The sequence below is a fragment of the Camarhynchus parvulus genome, chromosome 5 (assembly GCF_901933205.1).
Source record: "Camarhynchus parvulus chromosome 5, STF_HiC, whole genome shotgun sequence".
NCBI lineage: Eukaryota > Metazoa > Chordata > Aves > Passeriformes > Thraupidae > Camarhynchus > Camarhynchus parvulus.
The window spans coordinates 29,758,189-29,772,108 of record NC_044575.1 but is presented as its reverse complement, the minus strand read 5'-3'; the positions used below and the strand labels follow the sequence as shown (position 1 = coordinate 29,772,108).

The 13,920-nt window shown below is 42.4% G+C and overlaps 2 protein-coding genes across 2 annotated transcripts in view; one reads left to right on the top strand and one right to left on the bottom strand.

Moving 5' to 3' along the window:
- Positions 1-1,935, bottom strand: part of GPR176 (G protein-coupled receptor 176) — a 32,302-nt gene extending 30,367 nt beyond the window's left edge. Inside the window, exon 1 of the mRNA XM_030950449.1 lies at positions 1,676-1,935. Coding sequence (XP_030806309.1) covers positions 1,676-1,904 — 229 coding nt within the window. The 5' untranslated portion in view covers positions 1,905-1,935. The remainder of the gene's footprint in view (positions 1-1,675) is intronic.
- A 4,873-nt stretch (positions 1,936-6,808) lies between these two features.
- Positions 6,809-13,920, top strand: part of EIF2AK4 (eukaryotic translation initiation factor 2 alpha kinase 4) — a 38,782-nt gene continuing 31,670 nt past the window's right edge. The window contains exons 1-5 of the mRNA XM_030949162.1: positions 6,809-7,023; positions 8,646-8,761; positions 9,903-10,005; positions 12,571-12,744; positions 13,596-13,676. Coding sequence (XP_030805022.1) covers positions 6,871-7,023; positions 8,646-8,761; positions 9,903-10,005; positions 12,571-12,744; positions 13,596-13,676 — 627 coding nt within the window. The 5' untranslated portion in view covers positions 6,809-6,870. The remainder of the gene's footprint in view (positions 7,024-8,645; positions 8,762-9,902; positions 10,006-12,570; positions 12,745-13,595; positions 13,677-13,920) is intronic.

Below are 13,920 nucleotides of genomic sequence, written 5' to 3'. Positions count from 1 at the left end.
CATTTGTCATTGGACTAGTGCACTTTCATAATTTAAAAAGTATATTATTTCCTCCCCTGTTTAGCTCTTTGATAGGCCTGGAAAAGTTATTGATCTGAAAGTTTCATCAGCCTCCCAGGCATCCAATCAGCAAATAAACCCCTTGTGACATTTCGAAATATTTTCTCCATGTCTGGAAAACAAATTTCAGGAGGACCAAACCATAGCTTACATTAATCTTGCAAAACTTGTACCTATGATATTTTTTGGTTGGTTGGTTGGTTTTTAAAACTCCTAGCTACTGAAGGAATGATTACGTGATAATGTCTGTTTTCTTCTTCAAATAATTTTGGAGGGTCCATGCTCATGAAACTAAATCTGGGCACTTGACTCAAATTTATTCTCTGTAAGGTTCAAAACCCAAAAAAAGAAAGAATTAAAATTCCAACTTTCCTCGTCTAGTCTTGTTATTTTAGAACACTGCTGGCTATTGTTTTGTGCCAGGTACTACCCAACATAAAAAAAACCACAGAGTACCTATGATATTAAGAGTATCCTTTCCCCACACAATACGCTGAGAAGAAAAAAAAGCAAGAACCGTGAAGATTATCTCCACTGCACAGAGGAATAGTTGATGCCAAAAAAACTCAGTGATTTACAGTAAGAGTCAGTAAGTGCACTGTTGACTGGGACTCAACGCTGTTCCATGCTATGCTTATCATCTTCTTTAAAATTATTTAAGTAATATTACATATTACCAAAAGGAGATAGATATTAGAATTTATTACCATGACCACAAAAATGGACTTTAGCATAACTCAAGATCAGGAGAATTCAAAAAATCCAAAACAAATCCTTGATAAAATGAGCCAATGACCATCAGCAAATTCCTGAGGAACTCCCTTAAGAAAGCTGGGTGTTTTCTCTGTCAAGCTCTGCGTGTAAAGCCTTGAATGATTGAGGTTGCAGTGACATTTTACTGAAATCCAGCTTACTTATCTCCCAAACAGTGCTAACTTGACTCACCATAAGGCTTATTTTGCCTTGTTTTTTTGTTTTGGATTTTTTTCCTTTTTTTCCTAAGAAATGGGCACATATTCCTAACAAAATTTGGCGTAAGCATCAAGAAAGCAAATGTACGCACATTTGTACAATTAGATAACAATACCTTACGACCACATATCTAATCTATGATTCCTACTGTAAGTAGGCAAGACTGCACATGGTTATACATATTTACAGTATAAAGTACTTCTAAAGGATTTATTTAAAATCTGGGGGGACATAAATACCAAATTACTGCAGAGTGAAATAGAAATTCAGCAAAACTTGTTTTAAAACACTCCACACCATTGTTTATGTTAAAGAGAATAGATCCCATTGCAGCTGAAAATAAGCATGTCATCAACCCATCTAAATTTTGCCCGTTTAAATTCTAGTAGAGAAGGTTACTAAGTAATACATACATCCAATGTACAAGTTCTTATCCTTGACGAATACATTTTCTAGCAACGCTTTTACACATTAAAACCTACAAGGAACTTTAAATCATACACCTAAGGACCAGAAATACAGCAAGAAGAGTCACGAAGGCAACCAGTGATGCCAGGTACCTTTTGGTCTGCAGTGCCTGACCGCAAGGATTTAAAACAAAAATAAAAGAAAATCAACCAAGAACTCCACAACTCTCACTCACCCAGCAAAGAGCCCACAAAGATGACAACCTGCACGGTGGTGGTGAAGTGCCGGTAGCTCTGCTCCTCGCCGTGCTCTTCGCTCTCCACGGCGCCCGCCTCGCTGACATTCCCGCCCTGCCACACCATCTGCCCGGCCGAGGCGCTCCCCGTCTCCAGAGCTCCGGTGACAGCCTGGGACGGGGCATGGTCGCTTTCATTCACCAGCACCCAGCTTCTGTCGTACCCCATGGCGAGGTTCCGCCTTCCTTGCTGCCACCTAATAACACAGGTTGGCCAGCCCTTGTCTTCAGTGAATGAATGGAGCCCACAGGCAAACAGACGCTTCTGAGGATAAAGCCCGGTCTCTGCCTCTCGAAGGCATCTTCACCACATTCCTGTGTCCCGAGAAGCAGGGCTGGCTGTTCGCGTTGACACCTTGTAAGTCATGACAGCCAGTAAACAAAAGCAGAAAACAAGCCAGGCTTCTCCTTCCGATCAGCTGTGCCATAGTTTTTGCTTCACACCGCCACAGGTCTCCTCAGCATGTTTCACCGCAATATGCGAGAGAGAAGGAATCGCGGTCCCCCGAATCACACCCCGCACCGCGGCTCATCCTCCCCCCGCTGCCGAGGGTCGCGGCGCGGCCGCCGCGCACACGCTCGCACGGCCACGGGCTCACTGCACAGCAAAGCCAGCCTGCAAAACTGGGGGGGCACCAACTCTGTCCCCTCAAGGTACTCTCAGCGTTGGCTCTGCCTTTGCTCACAGCCCGGAGAGAGGAAGAGCCGGGCTTTCCCCGTGGCACATCTGCTCCCGCTCTCTCCTCTGCTCCTGCCCGCTCCGCCCGTGGCGAGACACGGCTCCCTGCCGTCTCTCTGCTTGCCCTGCGCGGCGCCGGACGCGGCGGAGACCCTCGCACAGCGTCCAGAGAGGCCAGTGACTGCTCAGGGGCTGCCCCTGCGCTCCCGCTGTCCCTAGGGGGGAATGAGCTGGGGTTTGGATCGCAAGGCGGGGGGCGCTCGAGCGATCCGTACGATCCCTGCGCGCCCCGCGCTGAGCGCGCCTGGCAGCGACAGCCCTGCTCCTTCGTGCTTCTACATCCCGGCCGCGGGCGCCGAGCGCTGCGGCCCCGCACCGCCAAACCCTGCGGCCATGCCGAGCCGGGGGAAGCAGGAGCCGCCTGCCCGCCGCGCTCCCCAGGGCGGGCGCGCCGCCATCACGTAACGCGGCCGCGGCGCTCGGCGGCGCCGCCATTTCGCTCGGGGGCTGTGGGAGCGGGCGGGCGCCTTTTAAACCGGTGTTTTGAAACAGGTCCCTAATTCTCATGACAGACTTTCAAAAGACGGTGATGGGTTCTAGATACGCATGTTACTCGTTAAAATAGATATTTTTCTAAATGTATAATTTTCCAGAAAAGCTCTTCAGTGGTCGTAATAAGGGCATTGATTCTACAGATGGTGTGCATCCATATAGTGGGTACACGTTTCCCTTTAATTTGGAGACTTGAGGTGGGGTGCGGGGGGTTAGTGCTAGTTAAAAATTAAGCCAAAAGGATTTTTTCAGCCACTGGCTGCCAGTCTGGAAGTGCCCCGGGAAGAGGAGCTATCCATGTGCTCAGCCCCTACACAGCAAAGCTGCCTCAGGCACCCCAGGCCCACGAGATGTGTTCCAGTGACATTCACCCAGTCTCCTGCGATGTGAACTTCAGTGATCCAGGACAGAGCTAGGTGCCATGTGTTCAAAGGCATTTGCTTACCACAGGGATAGGGGACTGCCATTGCCCCATCCCACCACAGATCCTGGAGGCTGTTGGCCAAGCCTCTGCTTGTACCTCCATGTGTTTGGGCCCAGCCATTTGCAGTCTCCTCTCATTTCTCTGGGAGTTCATTGCTCCAGCCACTTGTCTAGTAATTCACATCTCTGACTCACTGATTGTGACCTCAGACTCACTCACCCTCCCACCTTTTCCTCTCACGCATAACTCATTCACTTTGTCCACGCAGTCCCATTTTCCCCCGCTTTCCCAGGCAATAATCAGCAGCTTTCACCATGCTTTCCCCTTATCTTTCCCTTCCTGAACAGACTTTTTCCTCCTTTTGGCCTCCAGCATTCTTGTGGCCAGTGTCTGTAACCAGAGTCTGACCTCAGACCCTTCACCTCCGAGTCACCTCAAGGTGCTTTTCCTCACACAGCCATCCTTTTCTTCAGTTCCTCTATTGGTATGGAATGATGACCAAGGAGCCAGGCAAGAGTTAATGTTTGATACCTACAGCCTACACTGTGTACCCCCTGCATTGTCTTTGCACAGATCTGCATAGTCAAGAAAGTTTGAGCTGGCTAAAGGAAGAGGTCCTGTGGGCATAGGATGGTCCGGGTCTGACTTAGGAATGGAACAGAACAGAAGTAAATTGCACAACTGGAACTTTGAAGGACACCATGGCCAAAAAAGAAATCTTTGTCTGATTAAAAGTCATTTAAATATTAAAATATTCATATCTGCATATGCTAATAAGCTTAATGAAGTACATGCTACCACATAAATTACTGTATTACTCAACACTCTGCTTAGACCATGCTACAGGTAATGTAGAAGGAGGGGGATCAGATTGCAGTGTATGTAAGGAGGGCAGACCTGTTCGAAAAAGACCCTTAAAGACCTCAAAGACAGTTCTCACGCTACTCTCTCTCCATCCAAGTGGAGATGCTGTCTTGGTAAGCGTGTACCTGCTATTATTATTATTACCCAAGTTAACACAATGTTATCATTAGAGCTCTATCATAGCTTGTGCATTTATTCAGGCTATTTCTGTTGCTTCAAAAAATCACATTATTTGTGAATCTGTGCTCATGGAAGTTCTCATTGAACACAACCATGTCATGCCAATTTGGTTATAATCAGAATAAGCCCAGCTGCATGCAGCCCCTCTGATCTCTGAAGACTGGCTGGAATGCAAGAGGTTTTATTTTCTGCCAAATTTCTTACTCTTAACACTGAGAACCTTTTCCCTCCCTCCTGCACTTCATAGGAAGACTGACTTCCCCTCATCATGCACACGGGGAAGTGAAAACACATTCTCACAAATCATTTAAATTTTATTTGCTAGAATTAAACTTTAATGTTGTTGTGGGAGAGAATTTTAAATTTTGCCTTAAATCTTGGAAGGGAAGCTTCTGTCCAGATGCAGTCTGGCACATGTTTGAGGCAGGTGTATTCCATCATATTCCAGTAAATCTCTGCTGAGCATGTGAGGACTCCCTTCAGTAATGTAATTTGGTTCAGTTCATGCAGGTTTTCAGAAGATTAGCTAGCAAAGCCACAGCACTGAAAAAACATTGTCTTTTCCTCATCAAATTTTCACACTCCTGCTGGAGTACAAGACTTTTAAAAACAAATTCTTAGAATGTTTTTATGATTATGTTATTTTACTCTAGCTTTCTTCTTAGAAACATTGAATCATTATAGAAGTAATTAAGGGAAAAAAATAGTTTGAGGTAGACATCTGGTCTAGAGCACTTCATTTTAACTGGTTAAAATTTTCCAAGTCACAAAGTAGGGGAAAGTCAGGCAGCTTTAAAAGGCATTCTGTTATCTGGCCCACCCACTGCTATACAGTGTAACTGGGGAGAAATTTCCCATGCGGTGGGCTGTCTGTCCCACATCACATGCTTGGGAAGTATAAACCCATAATTGCTGTTAAAGGAAATTTTGCTGACATTTCTTAATTACTTACTGCATCACCGAGGCATTCTTGCTGTGTATTTGTGTGGGAGAGAAGATGAATCGGTGGCCTGAACACTTTTATTTCCAGTCTTTAATGGAGGGAAACTTTTTTTTTATTATATACAAATTGATAGAGCATACCCAACTGTACCAGAGGAAACTCCAGTGATCAGTTACAGTGCCCCAGGTCACAGATGACTGAGCAAAAGGATGTCTCTGTTGTTGCTAGATAAACGCTAAACAGCTTTGGTCTGTTTCCAGACCATTTCCCACCAAAAAGCACATGAGATAGAAAAACATTGCCACTAAAGACACATTCCAGGAGTGGCGAGGAACAGGGACCAGTATCACAACAGTGATACAATTTAACACTTGGTTTTCGTTTGATACTAACGACACTATTTAAGTGCAACTGAAAGATAAAGTGTGCGTGGAACAAGCTTTCAATTTCAGAAGTAAAAGCTGAGGGCTACAGAAACCAATCATTAAGTGAATGAATGGTTTCTTTATAACAAAAAGTCTGTACCCAAAGGTAAGGGAGTAAAGTCAAAGACACCAAAACTCCATTCCTATATCTGAGTTCGTGGTACCAACCTGCAGACTACTGTAACTTTTTTTTTTTTTTTTGGCTGGGGATTACTCACTTAATAGATAAGCTTGTATGTATGAATTTACTTGGGGTTTCTTTATGAAGATCCCAAAACTTTAAAGGCTCCCTCTTGTGGCAGTCATTTTCAGTAGTTATCGTGTGAAGTGACCGAAGGAAAGCACATTTTCTTCTCTGGTTGTCACTGCTCCCCTGACTGCCCCCAACTGCCTCTCTCTGGCAGGTCCCACCAAGGACACCCGGCCTCACTGTTTTGTTTGCAGTTCAACCAAAGACTGTTCGCCCTCCACTTGCTATTACTCACTACAGCAGCTGTCGGTGGGAGCCTTTCTACACTTTTCACGGGAACTTGTATCCTGCTCCAGCTCTACATGAAATCTATACTGAAATTCGTGGTTCTTTTTTCCCTTTTGTGACTCTTTCTCAAGGTCAGTTAAAAAAAAATCTACACAGTATCCAACTGTCTTTGCTGTGTATCTCTGTAAGGCAGATATACCTGGAAGCACATCCTGTGGGAGTTCAGACTGGACATTACAAGAGGTTCTTCACCGAGAGGGTGGTTTGTCACAGGAACAGGTTCCCAGGGAAGCGGCCATGGCACCGAGTCTCCCAGAGTTTGGACAGTGCTCTTAGTCACACTGTTTAGTTTAGGGAGTCCCGCGAGGAGCGGGGCGTTGCACTCGGCGATCCTTACGGTTCCATTCCACCTCGGCACGTTCCTGCGGACGAACCACCGGGCCCCACGCGGCGCCGGCGGCCCCGGCCCCGGCTCCTCCTCCTCGTGCCGCCGCGGCGGAGGCGGTGCCGGGCCGCGCTCCGGCTCCGGTCCCAGGGCGGCAGCGCGGGGCCCGCCATGGCCGCTGCGCGCCGCCGCCGGCAGCGCTGACATGGCCCGGGCCAGCGGCGGGCGGCAGCTGCCGGCGGAGCTCGCTGCGGAGCCACCGGAGAGTTACCAGCTGCGGCAGGAGAACGAGCTCCAGGTGCTGGAGTCCATTTACGGGCAGGACTTCCAGGACCTGCGGCAGAGCCAGGCCTGGAAGGTAGCGAGCGGGGTCCGCGCACAGCGCAGCCGGGCGCGGGGCGGAGGCGCAGCGAGCCGGGCCGGGCCGGGCCCGGTGCGGAGCGGGGCCCGACGGCGGCGGGGGCGCGGCTGGCGCTGCCTCGCTGGGGCCGCTCCGTGTCTTCCTTGCCTGACGTGTCGCGGCTCTCGCTGCCTGCCCGTGGTCCTTCCCTCAGCCCTGCAACCGGCCACCTTTGCGATTGATTCTCGAGATAAAAGCGCTCGCTCTATAATCAGTGCTGTATCCATAAATTGCATTTAAAGTATTTGTCAGGCTTTTAAATAATGCCTCAATTCATTCCTTAATCTACTAATTACATACCTGCTCAATTAATTAATCTGATCGGTACACCTGACAATGTTTACATAGTTATTATATGCTGTGCTTTTGTCACAGCGCACCTATTTCCATTATAATAGTTATGCTTTCATTTTTGTAGGTGTAGAGGTTTTTTAATTACAGCTAGTTAATGCTCAGAGTTGGTACTCACGACTGTGTCCCATTTGTCTTTCATGTCCCCATCAAATTGATACTTCCTTTCCAGCTGTGTCCATGATACTGTTTTCCTGTATCTGGAGATAATGGTCACTGTTCTGTTCCACAGGTTCACTTTTACTGTTGTTTCTTTTTGCATGCTTTTGTCTTGAATGTCTACTATATATCCCCTCCTTTCTTTTGTGCCAGAGACTTGAACTTACATTTTTTGCAGCAACTTGTGACTTCTCTTCTTATGAAGTTTGATGAGAACACTCTCAGTAATTTGCTGGGTTTCCAGAAGTGTTCACTCTGTATTGAAGGTCATACCTGATATCCTCTTCACTTGAGATGTTCTCCTCCTTGCTAGAAAAGCAAAGGGGATAGTTACCATCTGTTTCTGTATTTGTTATTCCATGTGGTCTTACGTCCCTCTCTGTTTTTCATGTTACTAAGGGCTGGGTTGTTTTGTTGTTGTTTTTTGTTGTTTGTTTTTAAACTTAATTGAAAAGAAAATGTTGGGAATACTTATATGGGCATATTTTACTTTATTCTGATTTTGAGTAGGTGATTTGAACAGGGTAGGGATGGAGAAGGCAATGCTTGTTAAAATTCTGGTTTATAGCAAAACACTCTACAGAAAAAAAATACTGTCCATTGTTTTGGCCATGTAAGGTGTATATCAGTGTGACATTATGGTCTGTTGCCATGTTGGAAAAGAAAATAATGCCTGGGTTAGTAATCTAACACTAAAGAAAAATGCTGTCATTACAATGAATGCTTCAGTTTGTGATATAAATAACCTCTGTTGTTTATTTTTTTTCTACTGCTTTCTTACTGTAAGCAGAACAGAAGTTTTATTATAGAACCTCATTTTTGCTCAGTCTGAATCATCTTTCTAATAACTAACTACACTTATCTTAAGAAATTGTAAAAATATACTGGATAAACCATGATAGTCAGTGGACCTGTTCACTCCTACTGAGCAGTGTCAACACATTAATGTAGTTTTTTCATGGTTTGGATGGTGTAAGCTGTATTCTACTATAATATAGATTGAGAGTTGTGTGTTTTCATTAAAGCAAAACCAAGTAAACCTTTTCAATCAGTTTTGGTTTGTGTTTTAGGTACGACAGCCTCCTGAAATTAACTTAGTTCTGCGTCCTCAGGGATTGACCGGTGCTAATGAAGTATATGCCAAAGTTGATCTGTGGGTCAAGTGTCCACACACTTACCCTGATACGTAAGTGAACATTAAACTATAACCTTTTTTCTCTGCTTTCTGTAGTAAAGTGTAAGTTGAAAAGGCATGTAGTTTTATTCATCGCTCAGTCTTGCTTTCTGCATGTCAGTATTTATTAAGCCTGGGGTATTTTATAATATCCAACTCTAAACTTTGGCACCTGAATTGGATTTAGTCTTTTGTGCAATGAAGAATAATAGGGATGAGTTTGTCAGTGCAGAACTGCAGCCCCAGTTTGTAGCTTGGAGATACATAACCACAGGTGTACCTGCCACCATCTTAGTGCCCTTGTTAAACTTCTTGAACTCCTGGCTCTTTCACCTGAGACAGACTGAATCTCCTTTCTATTTAAAGCCATCTGTTGTTCTGTTTTCTGTTGGATTAGCTTTTGGAAGAGTGCTCCATAGAGCCTGTAGAAGGAGTTGTAGGTGATGAGCCTGCCCCACCATTTTGTGTTGGCAAGTGATTCCTGGGCTGTGTTGCTCTGTGCCCTATTTTGTTCAGTTCTTATACCACTGGTAGTCCAAAACATAACTCCCTTCAGTCCATCCATTTCTGCTGTGGCATGAGTGCTGTAGAAGGGAAATGCTCTTCCTTACTAAGTGATAGCTCAGTTATACCCTGTAACAAGGTTTGTAACAGCTACTGTCATTATTTTGTTTTCATTTAAAATAACACATCTACAGACATTTTGCTTTATTTTAAATATTTTTAAATATAGCTGATATTCATTTATTGCATTTGTTTCTTAGGGTTTGTGTTACCTGTATAGTGGTGATACATAAATTTTAAACATCTAAATGTTATGTTAGTAATGTTTTAAATGGCTTGTTCAGAAAGTTAGTGGTTAAGAACTGAATTACTAGACTGTGCAGGATTTCTTTGGTAGTTCTGCTGTTAAGTGTTCCCAAGAGGTAATCTGCAACCGGAAAATTTGATTATAGGAAATACAATACAGTATTTCTGACTTTATCTTGTATATGTAATATTTATATTCTGCTTATTTAAGCATTGACTATAATTGCCAAGTGACTATGAACTCCATTTCTTTTCCCTCACACAATTTTTACCAACAATCTGTTGCTTTTTACACTCAGTTTTTCTAATGAGGACTTTTTTATGTTTTGTTACTGTCCCACAGAGTTCCTGAAATACAACTGAAAAATTCAAAAGGCTTGTCAAATGAGAAAATAAATGAACTAAAATCCAGACTAGCTGAATTAGCAAAACAGCGCTGTGGAGAGGTAAGAGCTTTTCACTTCCTTGAGAAATATACTCTGAACCTAAATAGTTCTAAAGGTGTATGGTATAATATAGTGGAATACATCCACATTGGAAGTATAAGTTGCATTGCTTTTAAGGAAGGAGGGACTGTCTTTCTTAGGAATGTTTCTAATTAATGAAAGTTCAGACTATGGATGCTCTCAAAATCCATGTATAAATACTGCAAGCTTTATTCCTGTTTAAAGGTTCATGTTATTAAGTTTAAAGGTTCTGGGTTATTTGGCAGTATGAAAAGCAATATTGACTGTAAACCCGAGAGCTTTCTGCACTTTTCAGATTGATTTGAATATCATAAGAGGCCCTATCTGTTTAAGCAAACAGTGGTTACCTGGGGAGTTTTTCCACCTGATCTTGTTCACCTAACGCTGAACTGGAGGGCAAAAGGCCTTCGTTCCAGCACCAACTCAACACTTTGTAGTACAGTCACTCCATGCCACTGTCCCTTTTTTTTCTGTGTTAGGAGTAGTGATACTTGAACTTCCCTGGAACTGGGTAAAAAAGGAAAGATGAAGAGACATGGGAAGCTTAGACCTTTTATCTCTTTTAAGGGATTTTATACATCCTTGGGTATGTTTAGTATTAACAATGCCTTTCTGTTGTTGAGGGATGAAATGATTCAAAGAATTACAAGCAAACAAAGAATTCATGGTAAAAGCAGGGGGTTTGGTATGTTTCTTATCACTATTTGGAAATGTTGCAGGTGAACACATTTCAATAGCTCCATTTGTCTTTTTAAAAGTGAGTATTACACAGCTGTGGACGTTATAATAGGCTGAAGTGGGGTAATATTTTGCTTTCAGTTTCCCAAGCCTGTCAGCTTTACAGGTTTAGCAGGAGCTATCTGTCATTCACTCCTGCCACATCAAGCCTTTTTTCCATTTGAATACCATACTTGTATTTTGATTGCCAATGTTTCTGCAGATACTGTCACAATAATTGTTTTAGCTAGATACGTTCTGTTCGGTTACCAAGAATTTCCTCCGATTTTTCTGTATCTTTGGAAATTAGCAGTTTAATAAAGCTTTCTGGAATTTAGGGCGTGGGAGGTGGTTGTTTGCTGTCAGGTTTTTTCTAATGACAGTGCTATGGACAATTCATAGGAAGTACAAGGGTTAAATTCTCTAAGTAACCACAAAACCATACAATATATACTTTGCTCACAAGTGGCCACAAGAATTATTAGCCTGTAGGGCTTCCAAGTCCCAGTTTGATTTCTGATCTTATTGAAAGGACCTAAATATATGTCATGCATTTTCGTAATGTTAATTTTCCAAAGAAAGAGTCATGCTTGCTCCAGCAAAGTGTAGATGTGGTTGTGAGTTACATGTATGGTACACATTTTGTATGAATGGCATATGCAGTTTATTTAGTGAATTACTGAATTTACTGAATTACTTTATCTGCAGCAAAAAGGGAGATAACTTTTCTCTCTACTTTGACAAGTATTCCTTATTAAATTGTATTGTGAGATACAGAAAGTTTGACAATACCTCAACCACCTATTGAAACTGAACAGCAAACAGTCAGTGGTTTTTTTTAATTATTGTTTTCTCTTGTTTTTGATGGGTTTTTTTAATACATATGTGCATGCAATGATTGCCTTGCCTTCTGAATAGTAACTTGGGAAAGATAATCTAGTTGCACGTGTCAGATTTATGCATATTGTGCTGGTCTTTCTATTTTGAATTGCCTCCTGCCTTCATTCTTACTTTCAAGTAGGGGACTCAGTGTTTGAGAATCTTCTAAATGTCACCCTGTTACAGGCAGATGGTACAATTTAATTTGGCTGATCTCCCACCTGTACATGCAGATCCTGCTCAGTGGTGCTGCTGACTGCACCTTTGTCCTGTACTCTTCCTTAATTTTAGAGCTAAAGTGGTCTCTTAGCACTGTGGAGTGCTTGAACTAATAAGGGGATGCTAGTAGACTGCTGAAAGCTTAAGCCCTGACAGGTCAATAGATCATCAATAGTTCAAGTAAACAGTGACTGAAAATTAATTCCAACCTGGCAAGCCATGTAGCAGAGGTTTCAGTGCAGTTCTTATTTTAGTGGTTGTAGCTATATGAATATGGAGCACTTTGTGACTTTACAGTTCTAAAGGGGAGACTGCTTTACAGAGGAAGGGTTGGATTTGTGGCTAGCAGTGAAATAATAACTATTTCATTGCAGTAGGTACAGTAACAGATAAGTGCAAAGGATAAACCCTTATCTGGGGGAGTAAAAAGATTATGCCTAAAAGAAGATGAGAAAATTATTTTTAAAGCTCACTTTTCTGTTAGAAAAATAAGATGGCTTACGTTGTCTGTTTTTCAATAATTTTTGCCATCTTTGCTACTGTGGTCAGGGATTTTTTCCTGTTACAATTTATTAATAAATAGTTCTGACAAAAACTAGTGAAATATGATAAATTCTCCCTGATAAGTAACAAAATTGACAGTCATGCTTCTGCTGTGTTGCTTTTTGGGCTGGGTAGCATTTGGCTATCATTTGACTCTGCATTTCATTTGTACCTTTTTTCTTTCAGGTGATGATATTTGAACTTGCTGACCATGTACAGTCATTTCTCAGTGAGTATAATAAACCACCTTCCAAGTCTTTTCATGAGGAAATGCTAAAAAATCATCAGAAAGAACAGGAAAGATTGGCTCAGGAGGAATTGCGTAAGGCACAAGAAGTTAAGAGAAGAGAGGAGCAGGAGGTAAGAGAAACCAAAGTGTGACTAACCATATATTCTTAAAATAACATAATCAAGATTTTAAAATCAATCTGCGTAATGGTGAGTTTTAGTGAATTATTAACTTGTCAGACCTGCCAGTATGAGTTGGTCAATGTGTATTATATGAACTATCTGCTGCTGTAATTGTAATATTTTAATATTGTGGTTTTAACCCAAGGAAATATTTGTGCCTGAAAGAAACCTAAATGTTGATTCTTGATCCTATAAAAATCCCTTATCAAGAGGACCTTATACAAAAGTTTAAGCAGAGGTACATATTAAGTGCATTCCATTGTAAACTAGGAAGTGTTAGCCAGGCAGACAGGTAATCATACCTTCTTTCACTCTAGGGTGACTGGAACATTCACTGTGACAGGCATCTCTAGAGGGCCACAGATTTAACCTGAAGAGATGTCAGACCACCAATATGTCTTCCTTCAGTAGAAATGAGGGGATTCATCCAAGTCTCACAGGGGCTAGTAGTGTGAAGTCTCCACTCTGTGGGGAAAATGGATAGAATAGCTCCAGTTTTTAAAAGATCACTTGGATTTATCTCCCTGTCTTTTTTGTGTGTGCATGAAACTTTATTGTTGGGTCTGGCAGTAGAAGTAATTTACAATTCCATTCTCCTGTATCATACAATTGATATTATTAACTTCCTCAGAAGAGCTAAGTTTACTTATATTTTTTTATTCTTGTGACATCTTCTAAGTCCTCTTTCAACACTTCCAAAAAATCAGCATTGTAACTTCTTTACTTTTAAATCAGGGTAAGATTTTAGCAGTTACATTGCATGTACTGTTGCATTTCTAACAACTGAAATTTTATTTCAGCAACGTGAAATCCTTAACGAGATTCAGAGAAGGGAGGAAGAGAAAAGGGAAGAAAGAAAAAAGAAAGAGATTGCCAAACAGGTATTCTTTCTAAGCAGGTGTGCAAACAATCATTGCAGTAAGTTCTTCCCAGTACTGTAACAGTACTTGTAAAAAGTACTTGGACATCTTTGCTTATTCAGGGCTTCTAGTAGATCTAAATTAAAATGGGTTCTTGATTATTTCTGGGGTTTATTTCTGGAATATACTAGCATCTTGAGTGTATCATGGTGGATGTTTTCAAACAGACATAGAAAAAGGCTAGTATATAATGTTTCCAGTTTCT